Raw genomic sequence first — 22,885 nt, 5'->3', positions numbered from 1 at the left:
GCCCTTGGTATATTTTCACCATGGTCTTTGGATCAGATACTGGACTCATGATCGACAGCTATTTCCCTTCTGAAAGAGCTCAGAACTCGTATGACCGATCTATGGGTAATGCTGTGACCTTACACACACACACACCCAAGAGTTGGAGTAACGACTCGAAGTGCAGCGATACTGAAATTATTTTAAACCCGGGCAGGATTCGAACCCGGACCGCTGTAGTGACAGTCGGAGACTGTACCAACTGTGTAATAAACAGGATTGAAGCCATGCTCTACTCCTTGTCTCCATTTATCAAACATTGCTTTAAATCTATTTATGCTGTCTGCCTTCTTCCTTTTATTCCACAAAACACTGCATCAGTGTGATTTTTTTTTAGCTTCATAGTGTTTTGCTATATCCTTTTGATGTTCTTTTATCCCATACTAACAGATCATCTCATCTATCCACTACAAACTTTTCATTTTCCTTACAATAGCCACCATATCACCTCTTTCTCTTCTCTTTTTCAGTGTGGGCAATCCAAATTTATCTAATTTTTCCTCACACATTTTGTTAGGCAGGCTAGAGTTGCAGTATATGGGTTGGAGCTATGCTCATGGGGTCCCATCTCTTTATCTCCATTCATCCAACTTTGCTTAAAATTCCTTTATGACTAGAATCATATTTTCATCCAATTTGTTCCATAAGTCTACACTTCTATGAGGAAAGCTATATTCTCTAAAATCTTTCAAATAAATTTGCTTTCTCTATTTCTTGCTAAAAACTCTCATTGATCTTTCATCCCATACCAGCATATTCTTTATTTTTTTCTGTAACTTTCTTTGATCTAAATATCATTATCATGTTGCCTATATCTTTGCTCTTCCAGAGTGGGAAGGCAGAGTTTTCTCAATCATCTTGGGGTCATTTTGGTTGCTGCCCTATTTATTCTTTATTTTTCCAGTATCTTTCTTTAGGTGTGAGGTGGGGTGGGCTCAGATGTGGTGTGTGTGTGTGTGTGTGTGTTTAATTATAATACATATTCAATAGTAAAGGAGCTACGCTTTTAACTTTGACTATATCTTCTATGCTATTCCAGGATTTCATACCCCTGTTCATGTGTACAAGTATTATCCTAGTTGTGTGAATTAATCTAGACCAGAGGAATTAGGGAGTGATTAGATTGCAACACCACATAGAAACCACATTATTTCACGGCACACATGCATGTATATACACATGAATGAATACAAAAAGCTTTTGGAAATTCCCTTCAAGGAGTAAACCTTTACCTCACCATGACCCAAACCATCATTGGCATCACATATGAAAGGAAAAAATAAATAAATAAAAATAATAATAAGATGAAAAAAACAAAATTAAATAAACAAAAAAGGCACTTGACAATCTCATTATACTATACAACATTAGTTTGCTTCGATAACCTACACCCAAAACTGGCTTTTGTTTTTCAAAAAAATCTATTTACTTATTTACTAAACAAAACAGAACCTTACAAGCCACCATTAGATGTTTAAGACGACCAACTTTAAGCAGATTTTCTACAAACACTTATCCTTCCCAACACAAACCTTCTTCCATTCATAGGTTATGTATGCCTACACCCCAGGCTCTACTGACCTCCCATATGTGCCTACCTGTTACCAACCACTTCCCAAAAGATCAAGCAACATGCAAAAAAAACATAAATATATACATAACATACAAAAAATACATACATTCCAAACACAAATGCTGTATGTGAGGTATTTTTAGAAGAAGAAGAAGAAGAAGAAGAAGAAGAAGAAGAAGAAGAAGAAGAAGAAGAAGAAGAAGAAGAAGAAGAAGAAGAAGAAGAAGAAGAAGAAGAAGAAGAAGAAGAAGAAGAAGAAGAAGAAGAAGAAGAAGAAGAAGGAGAAGGAGAAGAAGAAGAAGAAGAAGAAGAAGAAGAAGAAGAAGAAGAAGAAGAAGAAGAAGAGGAAGAAGAAGAAAAGAAGAAGAAGAAGAAGATAGAGAAGAAGAGAGATAGAGAGAGGGATAGAGGGAGAGAGGGGAGAGAGGGAGAGAGAGGGGAGAGAGGGGGAGAGAGGGAGAGAGAGGGAGAGAAAGGGAGGGAGGGAGGGAGGGAGGGAGGGAGGGAGGGAGGGAGGGAGAGAAAGAGAGAGGGAGAGAGAAAGAGAGGGGGGGAGAGAGAGAGGGGGGGAGAGAGAGATGGGGAGAGAGAGGGGGAGAGAGAGATGGGGGGAGAGAGAGATGGGGGAGAGAGAGATGGGGAGAGAGAGATGGGGAGAGAGAGATGGGGAGAGAGAGATGGGGAGAGAGAGAGATGGGGAGAGAGAGATGGGGAAGAGAGAGATGGGGAAGAGAGAGAGAGATGGGGAGAGAGAGAGAGATGGGGAGAGAGAGAGAGGGGAGAAAGAGGGAGGGAGAGAAGGGGGGGAGAGAGAAGGGACAGGAGAAAGGAGGGAGGAAGGGAGAAAGAGGGAAAGGCAAGGAGGGAGCATCATGGAATATAAGTTAGGTTCAGTCCCTTGAACAAGGATGAAAAAGCCAAATGATAAATACATATGGACCTATTCAAATGAAAAACATATGTATACAAACAAAGACACACCCACAAACATACAAGCAAAGGAAGATATAATCCTACATCACTGACCTCAGTCATAACATCTCAAAATAATTATATTAAAAATTTTATTTTATTCGTTTCCAAATGGCCTGTCAGATGTCATTCACTCTAACGTAAATATCGGCGAGAAACACATACACACAATTCTGTAGCTCAATACTTCCTGCACAAAATGACTCATAGGAACACAACTAAAAATTAAACCAGCAATGTTGTTAAGGCTGTGTTAACATTAGTACATTTATGGACTGCAACTGAAATAAAAATTAATAAAAAACACATAATAAAATGCAGACATAATTAGCAAAGCCGTTATGGTGTTAGTGAAACGATGAAAGGGTCATGTTGACATGGCTACCATCGCATGACTGAATAAAATTTTCATGTAAAAATTTTTAAATTCCTTAATCACTGACACTAAGTGCAACACAAGGGCATCATTGAAATAATTAAACAATCTATATCAATTCATAAAGGTACACAAATCATGATAACAGTTTCTAGACAGTAATGAATACTTAAACAAAAGAGTACCTATCCAAACAATATTTCTTACTTGAGCACCTCGATCACAAATTATATTAACTTATTTCACTGCCAGAAAAAAATACATACATACATATACCAAAGGCTTTTTCCCCTTACAAGGGAGGTAGCCCAAAAGAGCAAAGGCATACAATCCACTCCCACCCATTCCATCCCCACATACTCTACTCCCATTCACCCCACCTCCCTCCTTCTTATTTTGGCTCCTCCTGGATGACAGGCACCTCATCTTAAACATATTCAAACTCCTTCTCTCTTCCTCTCTCATGTTTCATGTTTCTGCCCCATACAGTGCTGTCGGCGCAATCACTCCTTCATACAATCTCCTCTTAGCATACATTCCCAAATGTCTATTTCTCATTACACTTTTTAATCCCCCAAGGCATTTACTTGCTTCTCTCAATCTACATTCTACCTCCACCTCCATTCCTCCCTTTCCCACCACATTCACACCCAAGTATCTAAAACTATCCACTTCCTCCAGTCTCTCTCCCTTAATACTCACTTCCAGTCTGCTGCCACTTTCTCCCCTTGTATATCTCATCACCTTACTTTTACCCACATTTATCTTCAACTTCCTTCTTTCACACACCTTCCCAAACTCTTGTCACTAACTTCCTCAATCCCTCCTCTGATCCTGGCACAAGTGCATAAAAATAAGAATAAAAAACAAAAAAATAAATTGTGGAATTTCTGAGTAACAAACTTTTTATGGGGGTCCTAAACCAGCAGTAGAGGTCACAATGTGATTTTCAAAGGTGAGGAATAAAGAACAGTTACTGTATGCTTAAACTTTTTCTACCATTTTTAATACTATTATTGGTTCATGTAATGCCTAGTACAGGGTGAGCCCAAAAATTCATACTTCACTGATTTGTTCTTGTGTTTCTTTCATTGTTAATCTGTGTTCACATGACAACAAAATATATAAATCTAACTAGTCTGACTATCACATTTTCAGCTTCCACACACCAACAGCAATACCAATACCATGTCTATATATTTACTTAAATGTAATATACAGTAAAGGCTCTATGTTCACCTGTGTACCAAAAACATTTACCACCTTATATGTGGCTAGCCGAGTCAAAACACACACCTACATCATTATCAAATATAGTGGAGGGGAGAAGAATACCAGTGACATGTTCCCATACATGCTGTAGAAGGCAATTAAATGGGATGGGATCTTCCACTCTTTTTCTCCAATGCCTAAGAGGGTTTGGGAGGAGGAATTTGGATATGGTATGGATGAGAGCAAAAGGGATAATATTGGCAGTATGTTTGTGAGAACAAAGATAGATGCACCAGCACTGTGTGCAACAAATCTAAAAGAGAAAGGTGAACTGGAGTTTGAAAAAATGTTGGGTAGTATGTCAGAAGTGGCAAAAGGGCAAGGGAGGCAAGGAGTGGCACTGCTGGTAAGTAATGCCATAGATAAGTGTACGGACGAGTGGAGAGAAGTGTCATTGAGAAAGATGTGGGTAAATATGAGATTGGGATGAGTGATAGGGCATGTGAGAGTGCTGTGTCCTGTTGCAATGCTTCTGACAAGCAGTGAGGCAGGGGGCAAGGAAGGTTTCATCCATGAGGTGCTAAGATGGAAAAGACAGTGAATGGGTTTTTGAATGGGTGTGGGATGAGTGTAAGGTGGGTCTCAGTTTTGACTCAGCCACTACTCTTATAAGGAAGAAAAAGCCTTTTAGTATATGTAAGTATGAATGTATGTATGTAATTATATATATATACATATATATATATATATATATATGTATATATATATATATATATATATATATATATATATGTATATATATGTATATACACATATACACACACACACTTTTCACTTCTCTTTCACTATTAATATTACCTTCCGGTTCCCTGTCTGTGGGAGAATTGGGAGCTCCTGTTTCACTCCCCATGCCACAACTAATGAAAGAAAGTGTTCCAATGGTTGCAGAGTCCTCCCAGTCTTTCTTGTCCCCATCAGGAGAGCTTGGCCTATTTTCTATACTTTCTTCATTTTCATTTTGTTTTTTCTCTTGTTGACTTTGCAATTCTTCACTAACTTTACTTAAATCTTCATCTATTGAATAATCTGATTCTTTGGCACCTGTTAGAAGGGAAAAGAAAATTACTCAGAATATTTCAGTATGTCAAGGTTCATGTTACAAAGCTTAATGCCATTTCCTTACTCACATGTGAAACTTTAATTACATTCGTCTTCAATGTGAAACAGTCTTGTGTCATTTACCTGGTACACTTGCAATACAAAGTAGATGAGATGAGCACACGTGGAAAGACTCGAGAATATCAGCAGGGTTGTTAGCATCAATTACAGTAACCTTGCTAATTGAGTGTGTGGAAGTGCAAATCCACACTAAGGACGACAATGTCTGTTCTAAAAGTTCACCTTCTTGACAATCTTTAGCACTTTCCTACAAAAACAGAAAAAGAAAATCACTCAGACTCGACTACTTAAATAACAACAACCTATACACTTTACTCTACCCACTTTTGCTTTCCACTCCCATTCCTTCTTCTTTATTTTTTCCCCTACATGCTGAAGCCACCTCAGTACTTTTCTGTTCTGTCATATTAGATTTATTTTTTTTTTATCCCACTTCCATTCTATGATTCAATTCCACATTTCTCTATTTATTCTTGTAACACTTGCCATATTTTTCAAACATTTCATCTCAAAAACACACATCTTCCTTTCTACCTCCCTCATATTCAAGTTTTTCCTCCATACAGCACCATGGATACATTTACTCCTTCATACTACCTTCTCTTTGAATACATCTCCAAATACCTATTTATCATAACACTTTTCATTCTATCTATATACCCACTCCCACCCATTTCACTCCCATCCACCACCCTTTCTTTCCTCTCATCTTAGTTCCTCATGGATAACGGGTCATCCCTGTATCCCACCCACTGCCCTGGGTCAGAAGCAATACAGCAAGACACAGCACATCCATAGCAAGGCTGCTTCACTTAATTGGTAATCCCCCCTCTCTGTCCCCTCATGCAGAGAGAAGAAAAGGAGAAATCCCTTCAGACTGCATCAAAATATCATTCATACATAACCACTCCCTACCCCCCATCCCCTCCATTCCTTGCATCACAGTATCACCTATACACGGCAATTCTCCACTCACCCCATCCCCTCTCTTCTCCCTTCCTTGCTCAACTGATATTCCCCTCTTGCTCAAAATCCCTTTCACCCCATCCATCCATCTCATCCTCTGTTATCCACTCAAGTTCACTCCCTCCACTTTTCATTCTACCCACACATTTACTTGTGTCCTTTCCTCTGTAGTTTACTTCCACATCCACTTCTCTATTCACCGCCACAGGCAAACCCAGCCTCTCTGCCTTCACACTCATATTCAACCTACAACTTCCTTGTGCGATTCATCACTTTACTTTTACCCATTCACTCACAACTTTCTTCCTTCACATACCCTTCTAAGCTTAGTCACAAACTACTTCAGTCTCTCCTCAGAATCAGCCACAAGCAGTGTCATCCGCGAATATAATCTGGTTTATTACTCATGTCCTCCCAATTTCAACCACCAAATCCAACAGACCTCTTAAGTGCCTAGTTCCCTTCCCACACCATCCATAAAAATTTGGCAAAATCATGTAGTTTCTATGTACTATTTAAAATAAAGATTAATTCATTACCTGTAACTCCATATCCAACCTCTCAATTTCATCTTCAGGTCTATCTGTTGACAACTGAATATCACCTGAATAAAAGATGCTGGCTCCTACAATATTACCTCCATCCTTTGTGCGACCACCACTGAGATTAACCCCAGCAGCACACCAGATCTGCAAGGACATATTTGTTAATACTGCTGAACTGTATGATACATTTTCCTACTAAAAAATTGTGACCCAAAAATCTGGAATCTCAAACAAGTCGTGGAAAAAATATTTAAGTGAGAAAATGTCACAAACTCTTCACTATTCAAGGAGTCAAGTACAGCTGAACTAAACATCCTGGCAATATCTACCTGACTACATATTCATGAAAATGGGTGAATGGACTGAGGGCATGAAACAAAGCTTTTGATAGGACAAGAGATGTGTGTCATAGCATTCTATGAAAAATGATGATTTGGTTTAACCACTTCGGTAAGATGATGTCTACATAGGCATCATGAGGTGCAAATGGGTACACAAGGATGCTGGCGTCAGCATCTTGATTATATATTTTTGTAGTTGTACATGAGTTATCCCCAGATTCTGTGAACTGGTTTGATCACGTTTTCTGTGTTTATTATTATTCAGAGTAAAAGAGAATGAGTAATACAGCAGTGACTTTATATTTTATAATGCAAGTAGTGTGATGCATTGTACATATGGCAGCCAATGCTGCCACAAGAATTTGACTCGTACTGAAGTGGTTTATGTCATGAACTGCCCCTATCAGGAGGCTAGGACAAAGCTCCTTACTGAGGACTTTGTAGCATGGAACTTAATGAACCATGCTCTTGGTGCAACTCACTGGTGGCAGAGTTCAAACTGATGTTACTTCAATCTCTGCCACAAGTGGCAATGCTCTAACCTGCTCAGCCAGTGACCATAAAATGGCTGACATAACATTTTGGTGTCAGTTCCATGGTTAGAGGGCAAAGGTGGCTTTGTATGTTGAAAGGGGGCTTCATATGTAGGTAAACTCAAGGAAGTGTTCATGGACAGATTCATAAAGAGAAGCAAAAAGGTGGGGCAGTGAAAGTGACCTGCACTCTTTTCTGAGTGAAGATTAGGTTTTGTAAGTAAAACCTGGGATTAATGAATGGAATGGAATGAAATGAATGAGATCAACATCATTATCGACTGCTAAGTCACAGCACATCTTCATTTTCCCTTTCTGAAAGTGACTGGTTTACTTGTAGATGTAAAGTTTGGAGTGAGAGACAAGTTTCTCAGAAAAAAAAAAGCTCAGGAGCAGTGATTACTCCTACTAGAAATTTTGTGGAAAAGGTATGACAATATGTAGACAGTCTGATTTTATGTGGTGTCCTACAGAAGAAGAGCATAGACTTTTCCAAACCATTAGGAGCAATGACAATAGTATACTATAGCTAAAAAGAGGAGGAATACAATAACCTACAAGTGGGTGACATTAGAAAACCTTGTAAAACAAAGATTTCAGGGGAAGGCAAGAATCCTTCACAGGAGTTGAAGAACAGCCATTAAATAATTTACCTTCATTCCTGGCTCCTTCTCCATAAGTGGTCTACAATACACGGGAACAGGTACTGGTATATGTGATGAAGTTGTCCTATGTTGAGTCTGAGGCCCTTCAATAGCTTTCTGTCCAGTCTTGGCTGGTAGACTCCATCCATAAGCTTGCATCCTTCCATCATCTTTCTTGACATGTGCTCGTACCTGTTTATACTGTTCTCTTCTTTCTGTAGCACGTCTCTGTTGCAGTTTCTCTGATGATCTGAGGAAAAGTGAAACAAGACAATGAAATAACCTGAAATGTCCATACAAACAAGAGAAACTTCTCAAAGACTTTTCATAGCAAAGACCAAAAGGATGCATTTACTGTGTGGTGGGTTTTGGCAAGACTCCAAATATTGTGGTGTGTATGGTTATCAGGAGGTATGCATACAAAAACTTAAAATCCTGGTAACTTGTATGAGGATGGGGGTCAACTGGTAGGGTGTTTGGCTGGATCACATATGCTTTACTATGGGCGTTTAACTATGTAACTGATTTCAAGTTCACTAATGTTTAAAATTAAAATGTGGACTTATGTTCAATGGGAGTAGGCCATTCAACTGTTGAAAATTAAAATTCAATACTTAAAAAGAGATAATTAGCACACTAATGAACATAAAAAGTGTACATTTATGGTCCATAAATCTATAATTAAATTGCACAACAACTAAAACTTACAGTTCTGCATCAAATATTTCAAGTCCCCTCCTTCTGTGGTCGTTATTTTTCCGTCTCATTGTATCCAATGCAGGCGTTACTTGGTGGCTTGGTGCATTGTATCTAACATTTCCATATGGTAATGGTTTTCTTTCAGGTTTTTCAGATGTGCTAAATAAATTACTAAAACTGCAAAAATAACAGCAAAATATTAGAATACATATTATAAAGTACAACCACTCCTCATTTAACGACGACAATTGGGACCAGTGTCGCCGTCGTTAACCGAATTGGTCGTTAAGCGAAAGTGTATACATATACGTACATGTACTGTATGTACAATGTCCAGCAATACATGTATCTTTATTTTTGTGTATTTTCCCTCTTTTATACAGTACATTAAAGCTTTATTTACTGTTTTGATAGTACAGAAAGCCCTCAAATAACGCGGTGGTTAGGTTCCTGAAATTACCGTGTATGACCAAATCCACGTATGCTGACATTCCATATTAAATACCGGGGTATTTTTTTAGTTTCAACCATGGGCGCAATATAGCAATAGAAAATTAATTATTAATTTTGTAAATTAAAATGTATCAACGTAATATGCAATTTTGTGGGCAGAAATGAAAATAAAAAATACCTTGCTACAAGCAAATATGCTAATGAACAAAGTCGGTAGCATAGGATCGGGACGCCATCTTGTCGTCTGTCAATTAACGGCCTCGGTACTTCCAACAGTACCTTGCCAGGTATATTTTCTTGAAGGAATGTTATGGAGCGGAGATACATGCATTCCTTCAGGCTGCAAGAACTTTGTATACCCCGCAAGCTGAGAGAGTGGTTGAATAGCCCGCCAACGTCTCTCACGACGAGGACGAGCCGGATGACATTTAATTTGCAGGTAATGATTTATTAAACACAGGTTAGGTTAGGTTAGTTTAGTTTAGGTTAGACGAATTTATCATCCTTTCATTTCTTCGACGTCGGAATCTATCATAACAAACATGAAGTACCATTCATCCGACACGACTTCGTTACTTACGAAATCTGTTTTTGCACATTTTTGTTTTTTTATTTCTCCTCACAAAATTGCATATTACGTTGATACATTATAATTTACAAAATTAATAATTAATTTTCTATTGCTATATTGCACCCATGGTCAAAACTAAAAATTTACCAATACCGGTATATACTGTACCCCAGGTAGTTTTTGCAGCTTCCAGGATGGTAATGTAGACCTAAGCTTCAGAACACTACCTCACAGCTAATATCCACCGTACAAGTTCATTTATAACATCATACAAATTTGCCTCAGCCAACTTATCATACACGACGTCGTAACTTCGGGAGATTTACGTTAAACGAATATTGGTCTATCATAAAGCCCGTCGTTACTCCGCCTTGTCGTTAACTGAGTAGGTCATTAAACAAGGAGTGGTTGTATATACTAAGTTTTTTTCAATTTTAATCTTTATAAAATTATAAATAAACACATCATACATATTTCACAAAGCCTTTTCACCCTTATTAAGGAGTAAGGGGTTGCTGAGTCAAGGCATACACCCACCCTTCACCCATCCCATCTAAAACATGACTTAAGTTATACAATGTGCTCAGTTCTTTCACTAACTTACAATTTCCATATTGTTTGTTTGCTCTTCCCATGAACTCCTGTATCATTTCTTGAAGCTCTGATCATTTCTGTCCATCTTACAGCTTCCTGTAATTCCATAAACCGCTCCTTGTACTGATTGCGCTCCATCAGCACTCTTGCCATTTCCACTCGGGTGAATCGTTTCCGCTGGGCCATAGGTACATCCTCCTGAAAAGAAGCTCACAACTATAATACCTGCACTGAACTGTTCATCTATAAATAGATAAACACATCACTGAAGAAGGAGTCCTCCTTAAATAAGACTCGTTTACCTTAGCTTCATCCTAATCCTTGGTTCAAACATATATATATATATATATATATATATATATATATACATATATATATATATGTATATATATATATATATATATATATATATATATATATATATACATATATATACCAAAGGCTTTTTCCCCCTTACAAGGGAAGTAGCCAAAAAACAAAGACATAAAATCCACTCCCACCCATTCCATCCCCATATACTCCACTCCTATTCACCTCCTTCCCTCTTATCTTGGCTCCTCCTGGATGATTGTTCATCCCTGCATCTCACCCACTGCCCTGGGTCAGAAGTAGTGTTGCAAGATGCAGCACAACCACAGCAAAGCTGCTTTGTTTCCTTGGCAACCCCCCCTCTCTGTCTCCTCATGCAGAAAAAGAAAAGATGGGGAGAAATCCCTTCGGGCTGCATCAAAATATTTTTCATACATACATCCTCACCCCCATCCCCCACCCAATCACTTTCATGCATCACGACATTATCCATACACAACCATTCTCCATTCACTCCTATCTTCTGTCTTCTACTGTCCTTCCTCAACAGACATTCCCTTCTCTCCCAATGCCCCCTTTACCCCATCCATCCATCTCATCCTTGATTGCCCCTCATGTTCACTCCTTCCACACCTCTTTTACTAATCTTTCTTCACTCATTCTTTCCAAGTGTCCAAACCATCCTAATACTCTTTCATCAACCCCATCTCCCAACTCCCTTTCCACGCTCATTCTCCTCCTCACCTCCTTGTTTCTCACTCTATGCAGCCTAGTAACCCCTATCATACTTCTTACGCATCTCATCTCAAACACATTCAAACTCCTCTATTCCTATCTGATGTTCCATGTTTCTGCCCCACACAGTGCTGTCAGCACAATCACACTCCTTCATACAATCACCTCTTAGCATCCATTCCCAAATGTCTATTTCTCATTACACTTTCTAATCTCCCAAGGCATTTACTTGCTTCTCTTAGTCTATATTCTACCTCCACTCCTCCCATTCCTGGCACTTTTGCACCTAAGTATCTAAAACTATCCACTTTCTCCAGTTTTGCTCCCTTAATACTCACTTCAAGTCTGCTGACACTCTCACTTTACTTTACCAACACTTATCTTACTTCCTTTTTTTTACATACCTTCCCAAACTCAGTCACCAACTTCCTCAATCCTTCATATAATCCTGCCACAAGCAGTGTTGTCAGCAAACAATAACTGGCTTATCTCCCACTTTTCTCAATTTTTTAAACCATCTGCAATCCCCCACACACTACCTTTGCGTTTACTTCTTCCACCACCCCATCCATGTATAAATTGAACAAGCCAAGGTGACATAACACATCCCTGGTGAAGTCCCACCTTTACCTCAAATCACTCACTCTCTCCATTTCTGATTCTAACACAGGCTCTACTACTCTTGTAAAAACTCTTGTCAGTTTTCCTCCTATCCCATATATCTGCAATACCTCCCACAGTGCCTTCCTGTCTACCTTATCATAAGACTTTTTCAAAGCCAGATAAATCTGATCCATGCAACCTCTACCTATCCTAAACCCACACTGTTCCTTGCCAATTACTCCTTCTGACCCTCTCCTAATCCTCTCAATCAAAACCCTCCCATAAGCCTTCACTACACTTAACAAACTAATCCCTCTGAAACTACTACACTCATTCTTGTCCCCCTTTACCTTGTAAAGGGAAAAGGGGACAAGCTTTACCCTCTTTTAAACATACATTAAATAAATTCACCAGCCAGTCCACCACCACTATACATCCCTTTTTTAGACATTCTGCATGTCACCCATCCAACTCAGGTGCCTTACCTGCTCTTATCATCTTAACAATTGCCTTCACCTCATCTTTCCTTATTTCTCCTCCATTTTCCTCACTCATCACGGTCATTTTCTTAGCACTTCCCACTGCAACTACCTTTCCCTCCCTATCCTCCTTCACATTTAGCAATTCCCTAAAATACTCTGCCCATCTTCCTCTTACTGCTCTCTCTTCCATTATCATCTCTCCATCTGAGCCTTCTACCTTTTCTTCTCTACTTTTGCGTCCTCTTCCTCTCTTAATTTCCTTCCAAAATATAATTTTATTACTTTCTGTCATACTCTTACCCCCATTTCACATCTGCTCTCCTTTTTGCCTCTTTTATCTTATGCTTTACTCCTCTTTTCTTTATACCTCCCATATGATTCTCTCATCCTATTTTGTAATCACTCTGTGAATGCTTACTTCTCTTCTACAACCTTCTTTGCTTCCTCATCCCACCACTCACTACCCTTCCTTCTATTTCATTCCATCCTCCTTGTTCCACACACTATCTTTACACATCTTGTGACTCCCTCCTTGAACCATCCCCATTCCTCCTCCACTCCTAGTTCTACTCTATCCTTCACTCAGCTTATTCTTGTACTCCTTCTCCCTTTCTTTCTCATTTAATCAGTTTACTTTAAGCACCTCCCTACTTTCTGTCCTTTTCCTCTTTCTCCATCTATCCTCCACTCTCAATTTACTTTCCACCAAAAAATCTAATATTCCCCCACTCTCTTCCCTTTGAAAATGTACATCTTTAACTCTTCCTATTATTGTTCTGGTTACCAATATATATTCTATCAACACCCTATCTACCACCCATCTACTACCCTCTCCCATGTGTACTTATGCTTGCCTTTCTTCCTGAACACTGTATTTGCTATCATCAACTCCCTAGACATCTCCATCTAATCTCCACTACAATTTTTCCTGAAACTCAACACTTCCCAACCACTCCATTTATTGGTCCATTTCCTGCGCTAGCATTAAGGTCTCCCATTACCACTACATTGACACTTATCTCTAAACCCTCTATGCACTCATTTAAATCTATCCAAAAAGCCTAGTAGTTTAAACAAAAGTCCAAAATCATGTTTGATGATGCTGTTGAGTAACATATTCACAGATGATTCCATGCCTTTTATCTCCAAACCAGGACCAATAACAGATACCTAGAATCAATAGTCCTACAAGATGGACACCAGAAAGAATACCCTCTAAGTAGCCCATCTTCAAAACCTGATACAACCCTCTCCACCTACAGGTACAATGACTAAGAATTATTTAATATTTCTGACCCCTTCAGCTTTCACATAACAATTCTTACAGAGGCACAGGTACAGATAATATCCCACTCACCTCATCATCAGATTTAGTGGCCTTGGTGTTCTTCTCCATCTCTTCCTTGACCTTCTTGAGTTCATCTTCAAGTTCCGTTACACGCAGTCGTAGCCTTGACTTAACTGCATTCTGTGATTTTATTTCTTCACGTAGAATTTCCTGTTCACTGTAGAGAAAAGTGAAAATAAATTTTTCATATGCATCACAGAAGTTTCCTTTCCAGACCTCTTGGTAATTATAAATTCAAAACATCATAGGATTTATGATCTCTAATCCCTCACCATATACAAAACATTTTTTACTCAAGTGAAATTATCCTGTTACTCTCCAATTACACTGCTATTGAATCAAACTCAAACAGTGGCATATATTTTGATATCCATATACCAACCACTGATTAGCTGTATAAAATGCATTACTGTTTAATCTCCAAGTTCCTGGATTTAGTATATACCAAAATACCTGCCACTGTTCAACATTCATAGAAATACCAATCTAAAACAAATGACTAACTTTAACACTGAGAAATTAATACAATTTGTATAACTCTTCCTTCTCATTTTCTGGATTTCACCATGCAATTGAGATATGTGGGTCTCTCCTACAAGAAGACCTGAGGCAACAGATTGAACGACTCATTACCCATGTGTCAAATTTCATTCCATAAAGAAAATTATATGGAAATGCAAGTGCCAAACAGAATAAAATATAATGACATAAAAGATGGGCTTGGAATTGTTTACATCTCACCATCTTAGTTTTTATATGCATATGTGTGTATAAACATATGAATATATATATATATATATATATATATATATATATATATATATATATATATATATTTGTATATATTTGTACACCCACATACATATGTGTATACAATCTCAATGCATCTTGGCATCAAAACCCCCAATATATTCACAATCAAAGAAAATCAACTGTAATTCCCTACATGAATGTGAGCCTGTGTATAATTCCTGGATCTGTGTAGCCATGCAATCTGACTTCCCATAACTATTCAAAGTCCCACACCTGGAATGTAATTCTAAGCATCCAGAACCTTCATAGAGCATATACACACAATCATCTTTGAACCACATTCTCAAGGATAGCAACCAATGTCAGTTATTGCAATTCATCTTTTCTTATTCTGTTAATACAAGAGAACAACAACAAAAATTTTATGAGCAAAAAAACACACTCACATAGACACACAAACTGTATATACACAAGCTTGACAAGCAATAAGATAAATTGCAAGCACTCCAACAAATGTATTTAGTAAAAACAGCTGAAACTTTCAGTCTTCATTACATGAGTCTACTACAATTTGTTATTTTTCTAGCTGAGAGAAATCTTCCAAAGTTTAGATTTAATAAACATCTCCATTCAACCTTTCACTGGCAATTTTTTTTTTTATCTTGGTTGCCACCAGGTAATTCTATCCAGTTGATGGAAAATTATGGCAATCATGAGGCCCCTTTTGTTGTATAGGAAGTTTCCTTTAGTTAAATAAAATAACCCACATGGTAAAAGAATTTATCAAGACAGACGTAAAGTGTATCTAACCCTTTCACTGTAGAGGGGGTTTCACTCAAATGCAATATTGCCTGATTGAAGTGGGTTAAATACTAAAATTGCAAAAATGGAGTAAAGGGTGAAATCAAAACATATAAAACATTATATGCTGAACCAATAAGGTGATTACAGGGTAAGAGCTATTCTTGTATTGTACTACAGATCGAAGCTTCCAAACTTAGCACCCTCGGGACCAGTGCCAATCCAAGTAATAGAATTTTCTGACTTTTAGAAAATATGTATTTTTTGACATTTGGGAGCCATACTAGCAATAACAGGGCTAAAGTGGTACTTTAGATACACTGATAGTGGACTCCACACCACAGTACTATCACAACAAACCACTACACCTAAACTGCCAGCAGGAAATGATCATGGTGGCACCAAGCAGCTGTACTGGGAACTACAATGCCTTGTTTTAGGTGTTCTTCCAGATTTTAGAAGACACGTAATTGTAGCTGAGTTTTAGATGTTGCCGAATCTTAGATTGCTGAGTTTGGGGGGCTTCAACATGCCTTTCATTTTCTGGGATGTATTATAGGACTTCCCACTTTGAAGTGGTGTTTGAATTACTGAAATTCATTCAATTTATTTTCCAGCACAGTACTTGATAACTAAAACTCAAACTTTCATGCTATACTGTGTTTTCACCTAAGCTTCTTACACCCACATCTTTGATAATAATATATAAACATAAACCTGCATCAAAAGATTTAATGAAAAAATTCTTCAAACATCAAAACCATTTTTTACTAAATATAAGGGCTGTCTTCAAAGTTATTAGTTTAGGCATATACAAGCTTCTCTTTGTTTTTCTATTGCCAAATTATGCATAACTAAGCAAACAAACAAGTATGCATGTGTCTGTGTTTGTGTGTGTGTGTTTACCTAATTGTATCTTACGGGAAGGGGAGTTACACTTGTGGTGTCCCATCTGTATCTCACCATATCTAATTAAATTCTTGTATTGTCTTTGTATTGTTTTTTTTTTTGTGTGTGAGTATTTTTTCATCTAGTTTCTTCCTAGTTCTAGTGTACAGGGCACGAGCAATGCTCAAGGAGTCCTGTCTCTTTTCTCTCATTTACCTAGTATTTACCTAGTTGTATCTTACGGGGAGGGGAGTTACGATCGCGGTGTCCCATCTCTGTATCTCACCATATCTAATTTGCTCTTAAATTCATGTAGTGTTTTTGCACACACTATTGTTTAGTCTAGTATGTTCCATAAATCCACTCTGTAGAGAAAGCTGTTCCTTTTCAGGTCTCTTCTATAACTCATTTTTGAGCTTCCTTCCATGTCTTCTTGTGTTTTTCTTATCCCAACTTAGTAAGTCTTCTCTATCAAGGACTTCTATACCTCCCAAAATTCTGTAGATGGTCAACAAGTCAGCTCTTTCTCTTCTTTGTTCCAGAGTCGGTAATTCTAGTTTTGACAATCTGTCTTCATATGACAGTTTTGATAGTATTGGGGCCATCTTCATAGTTGCTCTCTGGATTCTCTCAATTTTCCTTGCATTCTCTTTAGTACTGGGTGACCATAGTGTCACTGCATACTCTAATTTTGGCCTTATTAGTGTGACTAGTATTTTCTTTACCATTTCTTCATCCAAATAAATAAAAGCCACTTTTACTGATCTTAGCAAGTTATAGGTTTGGGCAACAATTTTGTTTATCTGTTTGGCAGGCGACATATCCTTGTGATGATTACTCCCAGGTCTTTTCAAGATCCCACTTTCTTTACTTCCTTTGCACCAATTCTATATTGTCCTGATATCCTTTTTTTTTTTTTTTTTTTTTTTTTTCCAAATTCCATTATGCTATATTTCTAAATGTTGAAGTTCACTTCCCACTTCTGACTCCATTTCCAAACCCTGTTCAGATCTCTCTGTGAGTCACAGTCTGTTTCAGTTCTCACTTTAATAGTTTTGCGTCATCTGCAAAGAAGCTCGTATAGCATTCCACACCCTTGTCCATGTTATTCACATAAATAGCAAACATTATTGGTGCCAATACTGATCCTTGTGGAACTTCACTAATTACCTCTTCCCAAGTAGAACTCTCATCTCTGAGCACTACCCACATTTTTCTTCCATGCAAAAAGTCCTCCAACCATTTCAGTAGGTCATTTACCTTGTATCCCTCCTATGGTTTCCAGTTTTCTATTTTTTTTTTTTCTTCTTTGGGGGGGGGGGGCTTTATCAAAAGCTTTTTGTAGATCTAGGAAAGCACAATCAACCCATCTATTCCTTCCCTGTATTATATCTAATAGCCTTGAAACAGATCAAATTTGTGGTACAAGATCTTCCCAAAATCCAAATTGTCTCGTATCTAATATATTGTTCTCCAGATGTTTTATCCATCTACTTTTTATAACTTCACAAATTTTGGCTACCATGCTTGTAAGGGAAACCAGTCTGTAATTTGTTGGGTCTTTCTTATTTCCTCATTTATAAATTGGTACAATATCAGCATTTTTCCAGTCTTCTGGTATTTTTCTTTCTCTGAGTGAGCAACTTATGTTATATATTTTGTCTATTAGTTCTTTACATTCTTTTAACCCCTACAGCATCAGTGGCATATGTCGTATGCCACAATTGTTTTATGAATTGAGCGTCAGCAGCATACTTTGTATGCCACAATTAAAAAAATTCACCAAAAATAGGCACTATGTTCAGGGCCAAATCTGTGGTAATGGCCAAGTAACCCTATCCATAGTCTATAAAAGGCACCAAATATTTTTTATTTATTGACAAAACTAGCAATCCTGGCAGCAATTTCTTAGTGGTAACTTTAGGTATAAAATCGCCCTTTAGGATGTAATTTTGGCGATTCTGGTGTACAAACGAAGTATGAGGAGATAAAGTTGTATTTCGACAGTTAGGTAGGTGCTATTTAGTACATATTCAGACATAGAACTGGCAATGTTGCACTGCCAATTTTTGTAATAAATGCATAATACAAAATGTGGCCGGGCAATCATGGTGTGATGGATGGTGGTCAGGAGGGGTCTGGGGAGCTGGGGTCCCAGACTGAAGACAAGGATGTGGAGGATGTGAAGGAACCATCCACCCCTGGCCCTTCAACCAGCACCCTCCTCGCGAGGTCTGGTCATGGTCGCAGGATGTGGTGAGGTATGGAGGTCTGGTGAGGTTAGCCGTCAGATAATGGTTGGTGAGAGGTATTGGAAGGGAGAAAGGATGTCTATTATACATAGCCCACTGTTCTCATTCACCCACATGAGGAGCAAAAGAGAGTCTACAGATTTTCTACTAAACTTTTGCACACATATCTCAAAAAAATCAACCTAGTTTGTCCACTTCTAGGCTAAGGCGAGTCAAAATAAGCAACATTTGTTGGTTTTATGTCATTTTGAGTTGATTTAAGCAAAGAAAAAAAAAATTGGCTCTGATGCATGGGGGGTAAATACAACATTTGCCCAGCAACATACAGGTTAATATCCAGTTTGCTATTCCATCTGGGCCGTGCAATTTCCTGACATCAAGGCTCATTATTTGGTCTATTATTTCTTTCTGTGTTACTATTATTTCCCTCAGGGGGGGGGATTCCACTTCTCTCCCTTCATCCCGATGTTGTACATTTCTCTAGTGAAAACAGACTTGAAGTGTTTGCTCACTACTTCCACCATTTCGGTATTTTCTGTGTATTCCATATTGCCTTGGCATAGTTTCACTATTTCCTGTTCATTTTTTAGTTTACCATTTACATATCTATAGAATAGTTTTGGCTGATCCTTACATTTTTCTATTATGTCTTTTTCATGGTTTCTTTTTTCTTCCCTGCATATTTTTACATATTCATTCCTTAGATTAATATATACTTGCCACTTTCTAGTTTTTTTGTCTTTTCTCCATCTTTTCCAAGCTTTACTGCTTCTTTGACTTCATTGCACCTTCTGCTAAACCAGCACTTAATATACATCTTTTCCTATTTTTGCTTTGTGACATATTTATCCACTTCTTTATATATTTTCACCATAATCACCCATTTTTCTTCCACTTGTGTTTCTTTATTGTAGAATATTTCCCAGCTTGCTTTATGAAAAAATTTCCTGAGTTTCTCAAAGTCAGTTTTACTATACATCAGTCTTCCTTTTCCTTGTTTCTCATCTCCATATATATTTCTTGCAACACTGCTTCTGACCCAGGGCAGTGGACAAGGTGCAGGGATGACCCATCATCCAGGAGGTGCACATATAAGAGGGAGGGTGGAGGGGTGTGGAGTGTATTCAGGGATGGAATGGGTGGAAATGATTTTATGCCTTCCCCTTTTTGGCTACCTCCCTTGTAAGGGGGAAAAAGCCTTGGTATATGTATGTAGTTCTAACTCAAGAAGTATATGGTCACTCTTCACAACTGATGTCTTGTATTCAATTTTATCCACAATTTCAGGTTCTGACATAACTAAAAATAAATCTAGTCTCGATGGTTCTTCATTAGTTCTAAATCTAGTGTTTTCTTTTACCCATTGTGTCACTGTATGTTCTATAGTCATGTCGAGTAATACATTTCCCCATCAATCCTCTCCACCTTTCACTGTTACCTCTTCTCAACAGATTTCTTTCCAATTAAAATCTCCCATAAGTACTGCATTACTTCCATCCTTCAGCATCTCATTTAATGAATGTCTCGTATCATCTAACATTTTGAAATAACCTGTCTTTCTCCAAGACCCCATTTTTGGGACATATAAATCACTACAAACTATCTACTTTTCATATCATTATCTTCAACTCTTATTGTGATCATCTCCACCCTGTTCTCTCCATGTGTAACTTCCATCACATTTAAGTTTTTCTTAACCAGGAACATGACTCCACCCTGTTTCTCCTCTCTATCTCTAAGCCAGTGATCATATAATCCATGTCCAACACTGTTTGGTAATAGTGGACCCCTTAATTTTTTTCTTCACAATTCCCATTATATCTGGCTTTTCTTCTGACAGGTAATCATTTTGTTCATTTAATCCTGAGATTAGTCCTTTTGTATTGGTATAAGCTGGTGTTAATTTTCTACTCCTTCCATCTCATTCTCTGAACATTTTTTTTCCCTTGAATATACCAATTTTTCAGTCTCATGTCTAACACTCACATAGAACTGCGTTTTTTCAGTCTCCATTGTTTTCTTTAGCTTCACATTTTAATGTCTTATCTCTTTCTATTTCCTCATCATTCATGTTTTTTTTTTTTTTATAAATATACTTTTGTAGTGTTTGCTTCTTGCTAATTTTCCTGTTTTTGATCAAATTTCTTCCACTGCCATTTGTAATTCTAATATGACCTTTAGGGGTCGAATTTTTCCTTCTGTGTATTTACCCATTTTGTGCACTTTCTCTATTTCCTTTTCTATTTCTTGCTCTTCATTTTGTACTACTTTTGGCTATTGTATCTCTTACTAGATTTTCTTTTTCTTTAACTACTTTATGACTGCATCTTCAGCATTCTCCTGCATTTGTTGAACTATTTCTTTAAAAATTACCTTATCTTTTTCTTGGTCTTTCTTCCATTTATTCCTGAGTTGTTGTAAATCATCCTTTCCTATGTTTATTCCAGTTTTTATAGTCATTGCTTATATCTGTTCAATTTCTTCATTCTACATGGTCTCACTATTAGTGTTATCATTATTTTTCAACTTTTCATTTTCACATTTTGACTTGGCCAGTTCTTTTTTTAATGCACTTACCTCTTCTTTTATTTCATTATTAATTTTTTTAAGTCACTCACTTCCTTGTTTATTTCTTGATTCGCCCTCCATAAATCACTAGTCTCTTGCTTCCATGATTTGTTCATAAGTTTCATCTCCCTCTCTATATCCACAATCCTACTAAGAAGTCTTTTCATACCCACTGAATCCAGAAAATTGTCCCTCATTGCCACTATCTAAAATATATCTTTTCATACCCCAAGGCAACCTGAAGTTCTTATTTACATTACACTTCAGTCTTGCACCAATAGATGGCTCTGGGCTCATGTTTACATTATGATTTGATGCTCCACCACCATTGGGCTTCACTGGCCTGTTATCACAGTAAGTCCTTGTTATACGGTACATATGCGTTCCTGAAAACCTTACCGCAAATTGAAATTACCATATACCAAACCCATTATAACATGTAATAGGATATGGCAGACGTACCTTCTCCCTGCTCTTTCCTCTTCAAAATATCTAGCGGATACCGTATCTGTGAATTTTTCTTACCGTAAATAGAATCGAGGGTAGTAATTACCAAATACCGTAACTGTGAATTTACCGGGTAAAGAATTACCGTATACGGGAGGACTCATTGTATTTTCTTCCATTTTGCTTCATTAATCACTATTTATGCTGTAATTTATCCATCTCGGGTATCCACAAGCATTCCCTTTTTCACTTAACACAACCTAGGTATCCTACTAATGTGACATTGTTGAGACATTGCACTTTTAACGTGTTCTTCGGGAGCTCAAATCTTATGTACTGTTAGTCTGGAGGTGTATGTGTGTGTATGTGTTTAATTATTTGTAATATAAAGGAAAGGAGCAGTGCTCAAGGGGTCCTCTCTTCCTGTTTATTTTATCATACCTGATTTCAAATTCATATTTGGTTCCAACTTGGGCTATATCTTATTTTCCAAGTATCATACTTAGACGTGAAATCATGTATTGTTCCAGCTTAAGCTATTTCACCTTCTATCCTATTTCAAGTATCTATGTATCTGTACATCAAACTGTGCTTCTTCTTTACCTATTGAGTGTAGCCAAGAAATACTACAGCAGCAGCATACTACTCATTTATAACAACCTACCACCTACACAATCCACACAAAAATACATACACACTTAGATCACTAACCAAGCCCTTCAAGACAGACCATCAAGCTCACTACTTCACCCATCCCCAGACACAAACCCCACAGAAAAAGGCCTTCTACATCTGGTAAGAACCATATTGGCATGCTTGCACTCAGGACACCATCCTACACTGAAGCAATATATAATAGGCCTGGCCACAGATTCTATCCATTTGTCTATATATACCAAAAGGCTTTCTCCCTCATAAGGGAGGTAGCTAGACAAGGCAGGCACCCACCCCCACCCATCCCACTCCTATTTATCACTCATTTGTTTCCCTTTTCCCTAAAAG

At 37.8% G+C, this 22,885-nt stretch overlaps 1 protein-coding gene across 23 annotated transcripts in view; it reads right to left on the bottom strand.

Annotated features, from left to right (window-relative positions):
* syd (JNK-interacting protein syd) overlaps positions 1-22,885 on the bottom strand; it is a 138,637-nt gene that overhangs the window by 67,264 nt on the left and 48,488 nt on the right. For 19 of the 23 annotated variants that reach the window (XM_076183725.1, XM_076183718.1, XM_076183719.1 and 16 more), the window contains 7 exons: positions 14,184-14,331; positions 10,708-10,895; positions 9,089-9,256; positions 8,390-8,630; positions 6,857-7,006; positions 5,415-5,598; positions 5,031-5,273 (listed from right to left, as the gene is read on the bottom strand). In XM_076183725.1, the coding sequence (XP_076039840.1) occupies positions 5,031-5,273; positions 5,415-5,598; positions 6,857-7,006; positions 8,390-8,630; positions 9,089-9,256; positions 10,708-10,895; positions 14,184-14,331 (1,322 nt within the window). The remainder of the gene's footprint in view (positions 1-5,030; positions 5,274-5,414; positions 5,599-6,856; positions 7,007-8,389; positions 8,631-9,088; positions 9,257-10,707; positions 10,896-14,183; positions 14,332-22,885) is intronic. The other 4 variants (XM_076183720.1, XM_076183735.1, XM_076183738.1 and 1 more) reach the window with 1 other exon arrangement.

Source organism: Oratosquilla oratoria, chromosome 4, assembly GCF_046742065.1.
Source record: "Oratosquilla oratoria isolate Oo_2021 chromosome 4, ASM4674206v1, whole genome shotgun sequence".
Lineage (NCBI taxonomy): Eukaryota > Metazoa > Arthropoda > Malacostraca > Stomatopoda > Squillidae > Oratosquilla > Oratosquilla oratoria.
The sequence above is the reverse complement of the archived record's forward strand: the minus strand, read 5'-3'. Positions and strand labels throughout refer to the sequence as shown.